The sequence below is a fragment of the Cariama cristata genome, unplaced genomic scaffold (genome assembly GCF_000690535.1).
Source record: "Cariama cristata isolate BGI_N322 unplaced genomic scaffold, ASM69053v1 scaffold3791, whole genome shotgun sequence".
Taxonomy (NCBI): Eukaryota; Metazoa; Chordata; class Aves; order Cariamiformes; family Cariamidae; genus Cariama; species Cariama cristata.
In genome coordinates this window covers 3915-20769 of record NW_009600842.1, presented here as the reverse complement: position 1 = coordinate 20769, position 16855 = coordinate 3915, and the positions used below count along the sequence as shown (strand labels likewise).

Sequence of the window (16855 nt, the reverse complement as noted above, 5' to 3'; positions counted from 1 at the left end):
GGGGCATGGAAAATTCACTTGAATTCAGCTACTTGTTTTTTTCCTGGACTTTGCCAGGAAGCCTATTAGCTGTCTTGACCATATTCAAATTCTTCAATGTCTTGACTAAAGATCTGAACATTTCCTTGGTTGCTAGAAAGGCAACTCAAGCTGTTTCTCTCTTCTTAAGCAGAAGATAAAGGGGGAAGGGAGGGGAACATCTACCTATGTTAAAGAATTCTTCTTTAGAGTGGAATTTTGGATCTGTTTAAAACACCTTTTTACAAAGTAAATGATAAGCCACAGCAGAAGAAACATAAGACTGCTTGGACTGTTCCCCTCCTGCCCATGTATATGTAGAAGTAAATTACCCAAAACAAAATAGTTCTCTGCCAAGAATCTGTCCTTTTTAAACACTTCTTCTCTTTTTAGAAAATCTCCTGTAGAAAGAAAAGTTGTTCAGGCTTTAAGAATTCCCCATGAGATATTAACTATGGAAAATTCTGAGAATAAGGCATCTCTTTTCAAGAGATCCAGTTTGATCATAAGAGCTGCTCGTTGTCCTTGGACAAAAACCTATGCTGTCTTCTTCCAGCTGCAAAGCAAGCTGGAAACTTGTCTGATTATTCCCACTGTCATTTTTCTTCACAAGAATCAAGACATGAAGGACTAAGAAAGAAAAGGAAAGCTGAGGACTTCACATAACACAGGCCTTCAACAGCTCTGTTCCACCCTCAGCTGAGGTGTGTGATAAAGGAGAGCTATTATCAGGGAGGGGGGAAAGGGGATGAAATATTTTTCTCATAAGCAGGGAGAAGCTGGTTCATTTCCATTACTTCTGTTCTCCTCAGATGTGTTAGATGTAAGAGTGGGCTGTCATATCCTTAGGAAGATACCAAAAGATGCAGAAGAATTAGGCAGTAATAAAGAAAGAATTACCAAATTCTGTAGAAATTTAAAAAAAAAAATAAATCCAGAAGAGAATTCTACATTTAATCTCTGTCCACAGACTCACCCCAAAAGTGATTTTGAGATACTCTTCCTGTAGAAGTATTATATGCATTTTTTCTTTTTTAACTCCTGTCCTGATCACACACAGTCCCTACACACTCATGACTGTGTACACCCCATGCTATCTTAACGTAAGAGCACACCAGTAAAATGCAAAAGTCTACCAAGCCATAGGTATTTGATCCTGAATGTGTTAAGAAGCTCAAAAACACCTTGAAAGCTCTTGGTTTTGAGACGTCTAGGTGAAATGAACAACAATTTCGCCAGCCTACACATGGCTGTGTAGGAAGATTATTACGACTCCTGACTGATTAGCTAAACTGTCTCTGGGAAATAAAAAATAAAATTCCTCACATTTTGACAACTGTGCACACATAGACATCATACCAAGAACTAACTTAAAAGGGACAACATAATGACAGAGTTTGTTTAAAGAGACTATCAGTAAAAAGTGCAAAGCGCATCTCCTCACTCAAGTGGGTACCATGGTTTCAGTGAGCAGTAGTTTGGGAAAGAAAAGGCAGATTCTGCTAGCTTTCTTATTTCTGCATTTGATATTCATAGCAGGAAAACTAAAATTTGATAATGAAATTACTAAGTGTGAATATCCAAATCTAGGCTATTCTCAGACCCTTAGGCCTTTATTAAAAATCAGAAAAGGTTAGTCCAATCCATTCAGTCATTCCTAAAAGGAAGCACAAAGCATTGGTTGGTTTATCAGGATTATCTTTACAGTACATATTACACTTTTATATGTACGCCTGCTACTGAAAAATGCTTGTTTTAACTTGCTATGAATAAACAATAGGGATTAGTTGTATGAAACACAAGTCAGAAAGGTGTGTGCAAGCATCACTGATGGAAAAATTTAGATCCCACCATCTGAAACATCCTTCCTTTCATTAAAACCAAATTAAGAGCAATTTACGATTTCTTCTACTTTGATAAGGCTCCTCTCCATTTTACTCTTCAGATTCTTCTGGAATTCCTGTTTGGCATCATTCAACTTATGTTTCTCAAGCAGTAGGTCACTGTTGCTGAGTTTCAATTCTGAAACCCAAGTAGAGATTGAAGTAAAACAGATTTGTGAAAACAAACCTCTCCACACCAAAGCAAGCTTTAAGAAAAAAAAAATCTTAAACATGTAAGCTCTTTCACATGCTTCACTGTGAACTTGTACTTTCACTTTTCTTTTAGTTTTAGAAATAGAGCAAGGTATTAAGAAAATTAATAGGCATAGGCAGTGGCTTGCCATTTTACGAACTGTTTAACTGGGTATTACACTTACGACAATAGATTTTTTCCTTTTATTCTTACCATTTCAACTGATCCATCTTTTGGATAATACAGAAGTTCATAACGCCGAAAGAGTGAAGCATTTGGGTCATACCATTCAGCAGTGAAAGCAAATCTGTCATCTTGACTCTGGAAAAAGAAAAGGGGAGAAAAGGGCTATTACAGAAAGCATACATGTTTTATACATAAAAACACACAAACAAAAAACTTCCTTGCATTTGTTATCAGAAAAGTAAAAAAAAAAACAAAACCAAACAAACCCACTAGTAGTAAAAAAAAAAATGCACTTGCACTCTCTGCATATCATCTTTTGCTTACCTCACCTGGTGACATCTTTTCACTTGTTACTATCATCTTTTAGGTATGATGGAAACAGCACGGCAGTTTTCCAGGCAATCTCCAAACTTACTCTGATTTTATCAGTCATGAAACATAGACTGTTGTAGAAGTTATCATCTTTTAGGTATGATGGAAACAGCATGGCAGTTTTCCAGGCAATCTCAAAACTTACTGTGATTTTATCAGTCATAAAACTTAGACTGTTGTAGAAGCTGTTGTTAGACTTCTTAACTTTGTGAAAGTATTTAATTTGTTTTCATTTGTCAAAAAAAAGTTTGCTCACAACTAAACTATAGAATCTTAACACATTTTCTACATTTCCTACAAGAAAACACTTACCTCTTCCTGAGCAGTCATATCTGAACTCCTGTTCATGATGAGATAAACATATTCAAGCTAAGGACAACATTAGTTTGATTCACTACTTAACTTCCTGAAATTTACATAAAGCATAAATAGCCCAATCTCATTTACAACTCATTTTCTGCCCCTAAGGAGTTTGACAAGAAAGCTAGACTGCAATAAATCTAAAACTGTAGCTATGTGCGTAACTTCCCTCCACTCCTCATCCTTCAGAAGATGATCCCCACAGGAAAGTAACCACAAAGGTGATGCAACGCATGTGGACGTGCAGTTCTAACACCTCTTAGAGGTATGTTTGTTAGCTATTGATACTACAATATCAGTTATTTGACAGCTCTTAGAGTGAGCTCTAAATTTTTATTTTCCACACCTCCTCTAAATCTGATTGCTACTCCTGAGGGTAAGCGCAGTCTTGTCACAGGCTTCCACTCTTTAGGTGTATCTGTACTCTTCTTATACATCTTAAACATTTAGGTACCACTGGGAGTTCAAGTTGAAGCCATGGAGGCCTTCTTAGTCCTTCAGATTTTAGAAAACAGCAGCGTTTTAGTTGTTTCAAAGACTGCTCAATAAGCAACAGGACAGAAAGAGATCCCATGGCCTTCCATGACTATTCGGGAACACCAGGAGGAAAAGAATCATAATCATTTTCCTAGTGAGTGCAAGGCTATAGACATAGAGACATTAAAAAAAAAAAACCCAGCCTAAACCAAATGAAACCAAACCAAACCAACCCCCTGCCCAACAACAGCGATCTTGCTTTTGTTGGCAGTGCATTTTTTCTTTCAGCATCTTCAGCTTAAAACTGACTAAGTGCTTTTACAGGTTGAAGCCCTAACACAAGCAGCAGCAGGAAAGAATAAGATAATGAAGAATGATTTCAGAATTTTACAATGTGATGAATACTTGTGCCTGTTCAGTTAAAAGCATCATGACAAGTGCCTCACCCTCCTGTCAGCCTTTATGGTGCCCCTACACTGCAAAACGAGGACGGGGTTATATCATGGAAAGACTTTATGCAGTGGGGGCAGCACAGTGCTCTGTGAAGGATGCGAAGCTTTCATTTCTGACTGTAGAAGCCTGTACAGCACTGAATACCTATTTACATGAGCTACTTTAACTTCTCTGTTATCTCTACACTACACACTGCAGCCTTTGACAATACTTAAAACTCAGGTTTTAGGTGCAGCATCGAGCACAAAAACTGCCTAGGGACTTAGCCTGGTTTCTGGCCCTTCCTTAAGCTAGACATGCTTGTGCCTTCATTGCTACTGCCGTTGCTCTGGACACATGTAAGCCAGAACAAACTCCTTCCTAAGTCAAAATTCATACCTTAATTTTTCTGTATGGGCATGTCGTTGGCAATAAGCAATAATAAAGGTTGGCAGACAATCATAAATGACTGATTTCAACCTTGATCTTAAATACACTCATGCTTCTGGAAGTCAAGACAAAACATTTGATTGATTAATTTGACCATCATCTTATCAAGGATGGACGTTATAGAGGAGGACTTGTCTACCACATAGGTTGTCTAAAAAGAATAACAGTTCTGTTTCTAGAGTACTACCTCCAGAAGTTGACTAGTGATGTATGAAATAAAAAAAGATGCACCATCTTTAATCAATGCCTTCTCATAACATGAAGGCATATACAATTGCATTACTTCATGCTACTTATTTCATACTATAGCATCACTTCCAAATATATTATCTAGGTAGCAGTTGCCACAGAAGCTACTAATTTTCATCTAAGAAAAACTTCCAAAATTTCCAAATGTTTACTTGTCTCCAGGGAGTAATGTATTATGTGAACAAGCAAAGAAAACACCATTAGATTTTTCACTTAGTCACCAGTATCAGTCATCGGCACCTTCACGTTTACAGTGAGAAACTACATTGTGTGTCTTGTCTGGTGAGGAATTGGTCTGCTTTTTTTCTTTTAACACAACTTTGGTTTTAAGATTTATTTGAAATTCATTTTATAAAATCTTACTCATTGTCTGAGCTATTCATATTTGTTATTCAGCAAGCCCTGCTGGCCACTGCTTCTTATTCAGCTGAATGGCAGAAATTACGATTCTGTATTATCTCCTAGCACTGTACGCCAAGGCAAGCTAATAAATGCTACTTAGACTTGAAAAACACTGCAGAGCTGACCCCCAAATGCCCAGTGATGTTATCAGTAAGTAGGAAAATTCGAACTGATTATTATTTTGTATATGGAGAGCTAACAGTTTTCTAAAACGATCAAAACAAGCTCTGTAAAGTTCCTCCTGGGCCATAACTAGAATTTCCTCTGCTCTATGGACATAAAATTAACACAATAAATATTTCAAAATGTAGAGAACAACATCAGAGGAAAACTTAAGAGCTTACAGGAAACACTGTAAAAATAATTGGAAATGGATTATGTTTGTGAATAGGTAGGTTGTTTCAGAGGCACACACTGCAAAGTGAAGAAATTGAATATTAAAGGAAAATTGAAGACCCTGCCAAGCAAGTATAATGTAAACCACAGTAGGACTGCAAGTTTACTATTGTAGATTCATGCAAATAGTCTTAAAACAGATAGAAGACAATCCTGAATAAAATTCACATGGAGTAATGTGAACATATTCTCGTGAGCCCTTGCCAGGCATCACTGTAAAACTGCCACTCCAAGTCATCAAAAACACCAACCAATCTAAAATCATAAGTTTAAAAAACTGAGTACATATTAAGCTCATAATACATCTTTCTAAATAAGAAGAGACTTTTATGTACTTATTTAATGCAGGAGTAGGGTATTCAAGGTAAAAACAAAACACAAAAACCTGTCCACTTCCCATCACATATTGTAAGGATCTCAATAAAATTTTAAGCCTTCACAGACCTGAAATTATCTTTCCTGAACATTTACTTTCAATCAATTTACTGCTCAATCAACAGAACTGGTACGGCAAACAACTTTCTTACATATGCTTTCACTAGTGCACCCTAGACTGCAATGTGAGAAGGAGTCTCTCAAAGATGAGCAAGTACTAAGAGAGACATGCCAAGTTTCACCCCAGGCTTCTGCTCATCCTCCTAATAAAGGAAACTGAGAGAGAAAATAATTGTTTAGAGCAGAGTGATTAGAGACCAGCGATGACCTGTTAGGTGGTATTGTGTTCAATGCACCACGCTGCTCCAGGCCAACACTGAGTCCTGAAAGGGGAAGATTTCACAGCCCTTGACCAGAGAGCCCCCAACCATTTCCCCCAGGAAATGGCTGAAACACATTAGTTGCTAGTGAAATCACATCACTGTGAACAGCTCGAGTAATAACAAATCCAGTGAATCTATAAATACATTATAACTCAGAAAATTCTTGCTTTAAAGTACTAGTTCCCATTCATTTCTGTACTGTACCCTCATTAAAATCACATATAGCCTCTGCTCTCACGACTATGCAATTAACCAAGCAATACCTAATGGGGGAGAAATAATTTTTTGTAACTATTCACATCAGTGGAAGAATTACCAGCATTAAAAAACTCAGCAGTGACTGTGCTGATAGGCTTAGAGTAGCTGTCTTTAGCTCAGTTTTTACAGCCATTTTCCATGGGAAAATCTATGGCCACTGAAATGAGTGATGTCAAGAGTTCACCTACTGTGAATATGGAAAGAATGACCTTTTTCTTTCTTCCTCTTTTTACATGCTGCACGGAAAAATATTTGGATGCATGTGTAGGCTTTGCTAGCTTATGCTTTTTTGTTTATATTAGTATGTGTGAATATGCAGTAGGATGGCTCTGTGCACAAGAAACATTTATTGAAGCACAGTTGAATTCAAATAATTAAATTTTGTACTTAGTTCTGAAAGCGATGGGAGAAGCAGTCATTCTTAGCGAGTATGGGACTAAGTTCTAGAAGCTAAATCCAACCATTTATGAAAGAACTGTGCTCACAAAAAAAAAACTCTGCTGCAGAGGGAAATGGTTTGTCTGGAACATAGCTGACACGGAAGCTCATAACCAGAAAGCAGAACGCTTAGCAATCTGGACAAGAAATGATCTCATGTCCTGTAAACCTTTTAGACTTCCAAAGGGCTTCTCCAGTTCTGCAGTAAAACACAACCTGCTCCCCCCAAACCAGGCAGGTGGTCCTCTCAAAAGTATTTTAGAAGAGCAAAAACATTTTTATAAAAAATGAGATGGTATCAAAGGACAAGGATACAATTTATTTTAAAACTTTTCAGGTGAAGATATCATGAGGCAGGCTGACTCCAACGTCAGATAGTCTGCTTATGCATTAACATGTACTTACCTTATGCTTTTAGGAAAAAAAGAGAAAAAAAATCACAAATGTATGCCAGTTTGCCAACCACTCCCTTTGGCAAAAAATAGAATTTATTGAAATGGTCAGTCAACAGGTATCTTTCTCCTTGTCTTTGTTTTCTATACGTTCTACAAAGAAATAACTGCTGCCGTATGTGTTGGTGCATTCACAGAATTCTCAGAGTTGGAAGGGACCTTTGGAGATCATCCCGTTCAATCCCTCCGGCCAAAGCAGGTTCACCTACAGCAAGTTGCACAGGATTGCATCCAGGCGGGTTTTCAGTATCTCTAGAGAGAAGGAGACTCCACAACCTCTCTGGGCAGCCTGTTCTAGTGCTCCAGATGGAATTTCCTGAGTTTTAGTTTGTGCCCATTGCCCCTTAACCTGTCACTGGGTTCCACTGGAAAAAGCCTGGCCCCATCCTCTTGACATCCACCCTTAAGGTATTTATAAGTATTGATCAGATCCCCTCTCAGTCTTCTCTTCTCCAGGCTGAACAGACCCAGTTCTCTCAACCTTTCCTCCTAAGGGAGATGCTTCAGTCCCCCTCATCATCTTCCTTGCCCTCAGCTGGACTCTCTGTAGTGGTTCCTCGTCTTTCTTGAACTGAGGAGCCCAGAACTGGACACAGGACTCCAGATGTGGCATCACTAGCGCAGAGTAGAGGGGGAGGATAATCTCCCTCGACCTGCTGGCCTCACTCTTCCTAATGTACCCCAAGGTACCATTGGCCTTCTTGGCCACGGGGGCACATTGCTGGCTCATGGTCAATCTGTTGTCCACCAGGACTCCCAGGTCCTTCTCCACTGAGCTGCTCTCCAGCAGGTCAACCCCCAGCCTATACTAGTTAGTAGCCTGTAATTCTGAAGTGGGGGACCCGACCAGCTGCTTTCATCAAGAACATTATTCTCAGATTTGGGTCCAGAAGTTACTGTGGTAGATGTATGATGAACCTCTAACAGCAGGTATCTAAGTCATGTTATTGAAACAGTTCTTAAAGTTCACACATCACTGATCACACCTTCCAGACCAATCACCACTTCAGATTTAACTCTACTTCCTAGTCCTGAAGAGGACTTCAGCACAAATGAAAAGAAAGTCACTGATAAACTCCAAGTCTGAGGAGCAAGAGTCACAAATTTCAGCCAGATCTATCTCCACCTTCCTCAAAGGCAGCTACTCACAGTCTTATACTCCCCCAGCAGGCCACAAATACAAGCATTGTCACAGTATCACCTGCTTTCTTAAGAGCCCCAGAAATACTTTGATTGCTTTAAATGGTCCACTCACCAACTTTCCTGTTTTCCCATTCTAACATCCGGCTAGCTTTGCTTTATTTTCAGCTGAATGCTCTTAGGTGCATCTGTCTAGGGAACTGCAGGCTCGGCAATATGCCCAGCTTTCCAAATAGCACCGAGTGCTCGTGAATTCAGAACACCAGACAAAAAAATGTAACTTCAATTAGCTTTAAAGATGGTTTCAATCAGTGGGTTAGGAGTGCTTTTCTTTCATGTAAGGACATCTTAAATGTGACAGTTCCCTGCAGATAAATCTATAAAGCTGAAAAAGGAAAAATCAAAAACATTTAAAACAATTGGAATCTCTACCAAAATGTTACATAAAAAGTCAACACATCAAATGGGACATGTCAAGCTCTTCATGGACTTCTGTGCAATCTCAGACAAGTCAACTTAAACTTCTGTGTGTCCTTTTCTCCAGTTGCAACAAAATCCTTATTCTGGGAGGGCTTGCCACTCTGGACACTAGTAAATAAAAGGGATACTTGTATTATAAAAGCTGTAAGGCAATTCTAGTTTATACAGAACAGACAGCTTAACTCCCTCTTATACAATCTATGCTACAGTGAGACGCATCTCAGACAGCAAAGGAATGGTTAGCAAAATGGATGGTGTCACTCCATCACAGTGCAAAGCACTTGCTTTTTCAACAAACATGTCTATCTTTGTAGTTTCTAGGCGCTGTACGCCCTTCAGTCTGACTGAATAAGAAGGACTATGTTTAACTACAATAGGCAACAATCTTCAGCAAATAAACTTCCAAACCGCTATTCTCTGCCTTTCTTTGGGACTACTTTGTCATTACTGAATGACAAGTATTTCTGCAAGCACGAGAAATAATGAGGCCTCGTTCTCTAGACTCACATTTCTCATCCCTGACTCTTTTGACCACAGCCTCTCTTCAGCTCAGGCATTTAATAAAGGCTCATACCCACCTGGATTCTCTGATGTCTGACTAAGGTTGAGCTCACACTGAAGTCTTTCTTTAAAGATGCCTTAGAGGGTTTTTCCCCCTCCCCATTCTTGTGAAACCTGGCTGAACATCATTATCCCTCTGCCAAATGTGACTGAAATCTGTAAGTAAATTTCAAACTTCCCGGGGGGAAACTTAGTGGTTGGATACACACCAACAGACTGCGATCACACAAACTTCGGTTTTCTGAGGCAAACAGGCTGAAAGCAGCTGTATGAAAAATTCTATTTGCACACTGCAAGTAATTCTTCATCATCAATAATTCTTTAAAAGAAAAATCTCCACTTATGCAAGCAAAAGGGAAGGCAAAAGAGTGCAGAAGTAGCTAAGCCATTAAATGTTAGCAACAATTTTGCAAGACAGAAACAAGAGACTTCAGACATACTGGTGGTATTTAACAAATAACATTCTGAGGGGCAGAAAGTGCTCTTATTTGCAGCATTGTAATGCACCTTAAATTCCAAAATGAATCCTCAGCAGTGCATGCTTATTAAGTTGTGTTATTCAACCCATCTTCTACCTTCACAGTTCCTCTAATACAGGATATTTTCCAGGCAAAACTTAAATTCACAACACTGTGTAGATAGAGCACTCAATTAGCTCTGTCTCTTAAAACTAATTTTCCTCCTCCTCTTCTATTCATGTTTCTGACACACAAGCTGGTATAATTTTTAGAACTCCAATTTTGCAGCCCCCTTGCTGCTGTTGGACCTCCCAGCACTTTCTCAACAGGCTTTTCTTTAGTCAAAAAGTAAAATCAAAATATCATCTTTCAAATGGAGAAATACCTAGCAACTGCAATTTCCAGGACAATGTCTTGATCACAGACGATTCTCAATCTAAACCTCATATTCAGAAGCTCACTGGTGAATTTTGTAAGCATACTTCTTTTCATCCTTGCCTTGCAGAAAGCAAATCTCGCCTACTGAAAATTTCACACAAATTCTAGACAACTATTTAAAACTAATTAAGTATTGGTTAAATTATTAAAATTCTTAATCATCTTTGGAAATCTATTGAGTGAAGCATTCGACTGCATTTACACTTACCTTCCTGCAAATAGGTGCTACATGCTTTAGATCCATGGTCATCCGACTCCCAATATTAATGGCACCTAGGCTTCTCAGATGACTTTTGGACTACAGATGTTCATATGGCTATTGCTGCCTGGACCATCTGTTGCCAAGTAACATGGGGATACTTCTCTCTCTGTAGCACTAACCAAGTGAACATTCCTCTTTGACTGGGATCTCAGGTCAATAAATCATCCCCGTATGCTCAGCGGTTGTGACGAACACAGCTCTAGAAGGCTGAAGGCCCCAAATTTTCTTCTCAGATTTAGGAATCTGCAATCCCACCTCACATCAGCGAGGTTATCTTGCTGTTCTGTCAATTTACTAAGCGAGAAATCCTCTATTACTACTAGATTATGTAAATTCTGTAAGCTTCCTATGAAACGTGTAGGCATGATTAGTGTAACCTATTCTTTTTTTTTCCCCAGTGTCTCATATAAAAGAATCAAGAATTCAAATCCTCAACCATTAACTCCAATCCTCTGCAATTACATGTTATAGTTAAGTACTTAGTTACAGGATTCATGTTATTTTTCTAATTATGGAACACAGTTTCTCTAAAACACATGAAGGATGCCATACTGCTGTTCACTGCTCTGTGAAGACATGTTCAGCTTTAGAAGATCGGCTAAATCTTGTCTTTATGGGAATATGTCCCCATTTAACATATGTTTATAAAGCTGCAGATCATAAGTGATACTACTGTACTCTTAATTACATGATCACAGGTAATTCCTCTAAGAGTAGTCAGTAGTGCTCAGCATGTGCCTACCTGCCTCCACTAACTCAAGAAGAGTGACAGTGATTTTAGGGAAAGCAGAGCTGTTCCCTGACTCAGGGATACAAGTCATCTCACATAATTACATCTGAGCATAAAGTTTAGGTGCTTTGCACCTAATCAGTCAGTAGTGGTAGAACCAACGCTGCCATGCTCAGCTGCTGAATGCTGGGTCTCTGACTTTGAACGACGAGGTTAGTGTCTGCATGTGATTCCCAGAAAGGGAAACAGGGCTACACATACATCGAGCTACCTGTGCACGCCCCATTACAAGGTCCAACCTATATTGTACTTACAGGAAAAACATTTTTGATAAGGCTCAAAACTTGGCCCAACATTAAAGTTGATGGCAATACTCAAAGGTAGTCTTCTTTTATAGAGACCATTCTGCTGGCAAACTTTCAGCTTTCGATTTCCAATCTTTTCAGAACTAAAGTACTTCAGAGGAACACTGAGATTTATTTTTTTTTTAATTAGGATTCTGAAATGTTTTCAATGTTTTTTCTCCACACATTCTTATTCAAATCTTCCATTAACTTTTCAACCTCGAGTAGAATCTGTCTAGAAAGTTTCAAGCAGAATGGTTAAAATTTCAGAAAGTTACAAGCAGCTGGAAGTAGAGTTTTGAAAGGAAACACCTACAAATCCTGAACCAAAGCTGTCAACAGCACTTTAAAGTAGTATAATGCCTACAGCATCTTCAGATTATCTCAGCTCATAATAATGTTCTGAAAAGCATTTTTAACAAGAACTGGTTGGTTGCCTTGGAATCACAGCTAAGGCAGAGAGTGTCCCTCAGCCAGACGATGCCACGAGCATTAGCACCCAGCAGTTTGTGTGAATGCTCTAAAGACCACACATGCTGCTTCTACCTTGAACAGTCAGAGCTTATACAGTCAAGTAATAATTTATGATCCTATGAAGCAGACAAATAACTCTGCTGTCATGTTTCTTACTCACTACCGGAGGCACTTAAAGCAAGCATTTTGTCTGACTACTGTTTAACCAAATGTTGACGTTAACATACTTTTTTTTCCCTCAGATTGTGTCAAATATTAATCCTAAAGTAGCTGGACTAAATCCAGATTTCAGCTAGTACAGATGTTGTGGTCATATATCCTTTATTCTTCAGTCAGACTAACGCTAAGTTACATATGAACAGAAGTTCTCATGATAAAAGCTGTTCAGCAACTTCCCATTAGTAAAGTTACCAAAAATTAAAAACTTCTGCAGGGTAGAGGAAACAAAGTGGGTAAGTATAATCATGTTCTTAATCTCTACCAATCCTAACGGGTTTTTACAGGCTCATCTTATGAAGATTTGTTCCACAGTTCAAAGATTTATTTCTCTCCCAGAGCATAGGACTTTTGTCATCGCAATTTTGAGCAGACTAGGTTATTCCCCAGAGATACGAAGGCCTCTGCTGGATGCAGACAGTGATCAAGAGATTCCAATCCCATACGCAGTTTTGGTCAAGTTGCTTAGTTCCACCTTCACAGCTGTGCCCTGCATTACTGCATTTGATGTTCAGCACTTTTTTTTTTTTTTTTAAAGAAGGCTATATTTCCCACTTTATCCATTTGTAAAATGGGAATAATCATCATCATTCCTTTCATGGAAGGATAGCAAGATTTAATAGCTAAAATACCCATACTATTTAGGTGTTATAAATCCACTTTGCCGAAAACACAGCAGAGGCAGCTCAGTCAGTTCAGCCTCATTTCCCGCTTCTGCAGACCCTTGGTTGCAGCACAGGAACCAGAGACCTGCGGAAGAAGATAGGAAGGGCTGCGAATGCTGGCCAGCCCACTGCCTCTGCGGCTGCCACCAGGAACCACTGCTAGTCCGGAATGGCAGTAGCTGCGAGGATCGGATCCAGGCCACAGTTCCCCTCCTCTTCCCCAGCGATTTGGGGATGTTCAGGTTTCGAGGCCGTGGTTCAGTTATCAAAGAGCGTACCCTAACAGAGACCATCAGACAGGGCGAGCACAGCATTGCTATTATGTAAGCAGAAAACATAGAGCATAATACAGTCCTGCTCCTAGACACTACAGTAAGAGAAAAAATACATCGAAAGGATAAAAATAGGAGGGATACTAATTTTAGTGAAGGATCATACTTCAACGTGCACGTGTTCATGTGGAAGAACAGGCAGGTACACAGCCTCAAGCATGCATGCTCACATCTCCCCCTTTCCCACGTGTGACCTCTTATATGTGGCTCTCTTTCCAAATGTGTTAGAATATTCTGCAGAAAAAGTATGATTTTTGAAAATAATTAAGGTAGTTAAAATTATTGAGGAATCCGATGCAAACAAGGAACAGGGAACAGGCACCCCGGAACACCGCTGAGGAGAGCGCCGCTCCTCCGCAAACACAGGAGCGCCCTCTGGCGCCCCACGGCCGGGTTTTTTACACCTCCAGAATTCACGTCTGAAACGATCAGTCAGAAGCCACATCTGTTTGCTACCTCTTCCTAGTGCACTATGCCTCAAAATTAGTAACCTTCTAAGAGGAGGTAGAAATAACTAAATTATAAAGCACAGATCACCACAGCCTGGGTGATAAAGTCCTTTCACGTAGGAAAACTTCTGACACTGGGGCACGTGGCATTCTCCAATACCCAGCCTCCAAAAATGCCACTGCCACACGTTTTAAATGAGTATCGGAGCTGTTCGCTCCAGGACACCTTGCAAGGGCCACCTCACAGAATTTCTCTCATGCTGGGAGCATAATTCTCTATTGGGCATCGGCATAAGAAAAAAAAAAAATTCTACCTTTTGTATGTGCTCATCTGAGCAGGGGAAATTCTCATTATACATGCAAATACTTGCTAAGCTCTCACTCTTAGCATGAACCTGTGGCAGTGTGTTCCAAAGCCCAGCTATACAAAGTTTACTCCCTTTATCGAACCTTACGCTGTTTTTTCTTCCCATTTTGTTGGCTGGGAGAGAGCTACTGGGTTCCACCCACAAAACACTACCGAGTGACCTTGGTGTGTCACCTGGAAACCAGTGCCTCTGGTTTCCATCTGTGTAAAGACACAAGTGAACACAAAATAGTTTGGGAGGATTAGGCCAAGCACAGTGCTTACTTCCAGGAAATAGTACTTTTGGTGATTATCCCTGGTAGCCACAATTATAGCTAAAGGCTCATGGAAAAAGCCCTCTTCAGACTCACAGCACGAGGTGTTCCCTACTACCACTGTTTCTCACCAGCCCGTTAATGATTAACAGAGTATCCCACCTGGATATACTAGATCACCATAGTATTTCAGAAACTGACACTAAAATGCTCAACTGAACACAGCCAAAAACATGCTTCAGAGGCGCACTATTCCCTTGGGTTAAATGAAACAGACACTATCAAACAGAAAAAGATAAAAGGTTCAGCTTTTAGCATTTAGCCACTGTCCATCAAGGCAGTCAGGACTGGTGAACACCTCACATGAGACAAGGCTGGGAGAACCAAGCCCGCTCAGCTTGGAGACCAGAAGGCTGAGGATGACCTTAGTGCTGTCTACAACTACCTAACTGAAAGACACCAGAAAGACGGAGCTAGACTCTTCTCAAAGGTGCACAGTGATAGCAAAAAATGCAAAGGACACAAGTTGAAACATGGGATAATCCAGTTACATATTAGGGAAAAAAAAAAAAAATTACCAAGAGGGTGGTAAACACTGGGACAGGCTGCCCAGAGGAGGTGTGCAACCTCTCCATCTGTGGAGTTGTTCAGAACTTGCCTGGACATGGCCTGGAGGAACCTGGTCTGGTTAGACCTGTTTTGAGCAAGTTGGAGATCCCTTCCAACCTAAATGATGATTCTATGATTCTTATTACAGCTTGGCAGCTCCTTGCTCAAAGGTAATGTCCATCCTTCCAAGCTTCTCCAGAGCCTACACAGATCTGTTGGGTTCATATATTAATAACAGTCTAAATGTGTTTTCAAAAAACTAAGAGCTCTGACACAACATTCTTAAGTATAAATTTTATCCACATCAAATCTGCCTGGAACAATTCTCTAAATAACTACTGGCTCTGTCATCAAATCATTTTTTTATTTTTTATTGCCAACTGAAAGGGAAGTTTGTAACTTTTCTTTATTCCTGGCAATGTTCACTAAGTAATTCCTGAATTTCTTCAGTTTCTGACAATATATAAAAAAAGCCCAATCTTATAATTAGATGTGTCAAAGTTATCAAGAACCGCACCAACAACCTGAAAGATCTGGAGAGACAATTCTGGGTGATAAATGGAGATTAGTATTGAATTTATCATTAGGTAACGCTAGATAACTTTGACATACTGTTAACTATTTAAGCCACTCCATCAGAAGAGCCATCAATGCATTTAAAATTACTTTTAGAGAGATGGAAATTTCTGCAAGCCAAAGCCAAGACTTGGCTAGAGTAGGTAATTTATCCCATGGATTCTGAACCTGTCAACTGTATATTTGTAGGGTGGTATTTTATATAGCATTTAATGTCATAAAGATGGCAACATCAAACCCAAAATGAGCTTCTGGACAAAAGAAAGTTATATTTTTTAGCAGTTTTCATTTGGCTGACAGAGGGCCAAAGATTCTGCTACTTTATTGGCTACATCTTCTGCAATGTACATAGCCTATCTGCTCAAGAAGTAAATTAGCAGTATTTGAAAACACTAGTTCAAGAAGAAACCATGTCATATTTTTGATGCTTATAGGAAGCCTCACCATGTAATAAGCATTTAAAAGCTACTTGATAGCATTTTGCTTATTTTTTCCTCATGTTGTATATAATGTTTTATTTTTCCCTGTGATGAAATGCTGCAAATGACAGTTAGCCATTAAGTAAGGAAACTTGTCTTTGTGGTTGGTTCTGTCATGCAAGCTTACAACGGAAAGGGTCAGGCCACTTGGCAGCTGAAGAAAATCAAGGTAATCACCAGCTGGCACTCCACTGAAACTGCATCTTGTTTTAGACCAAAGCAGCAAATCTTCTTAAGCATTAGGAAAGGGTCTTTTGGGGAGATTTTGCATCTTTTCCTGGAAGAGTTAAAAATGCCCCCCCTCCCTTTTTTTTAATGGCAACTATTTTGCAACAAAAAGTACACAATTTGAAATTTTTTTAAAGAAAAGATATTTTATAAATGTGCACTTGTTCAGGAAAGTCTATTAGCAGGAAAGACTTTTGTCTGTTTATATGATCAGCTCCGAATGACAGCTCTTCACCAAGTTACCCATTTTAGCAGCTAATCCAGTATGGTTGAGATTACTGGCTCCCAAATGAAACTCCTGTAAACCAAGACATATTCCTCAGCTGCCCTGTGAGCTGTATTGCCTTTATAAAGTCTTCAGATGAAAATTTGATCACACTATGATATGCTGGACCATGAGGAACCCAGGACTCACTGTGGTCAAGTTCCAGAAATGGCTGATTCACCTCCTATTTTCTAAGATCCATTT

General features: G+C 39.4%; 1 protein-coding gene across 1 annotated transcript in view; it reads right to left on the bottom strand.

The window, feature by feature from the left end:
* The window catches only part of NME7 (NME/NM23 family member 7), a gene marked incomplete at its 3' end in the record, with an annotated part of 34826 nt that extends 31826 nt beyond the window's left edge, over positions 1-3000 (bottom strand). Inside the window, exons 1-2 of the mRNA XM_009710171.1 lie at positions 2965-3000; positions 2308-2415 (exon numbers count right to left, since the gene is read on the bottom strand). Of these exons, the coding sequence (XP_009708473.1) occupies positions 2308-2415; positions 2965-3000 (144 nt within the window). The remainder of the gene's footprint in view (positions 1-2307; positions 2416-2964) is intronic.
* Positions 3001-16855: the final 13855 nt, after the last annotated feature.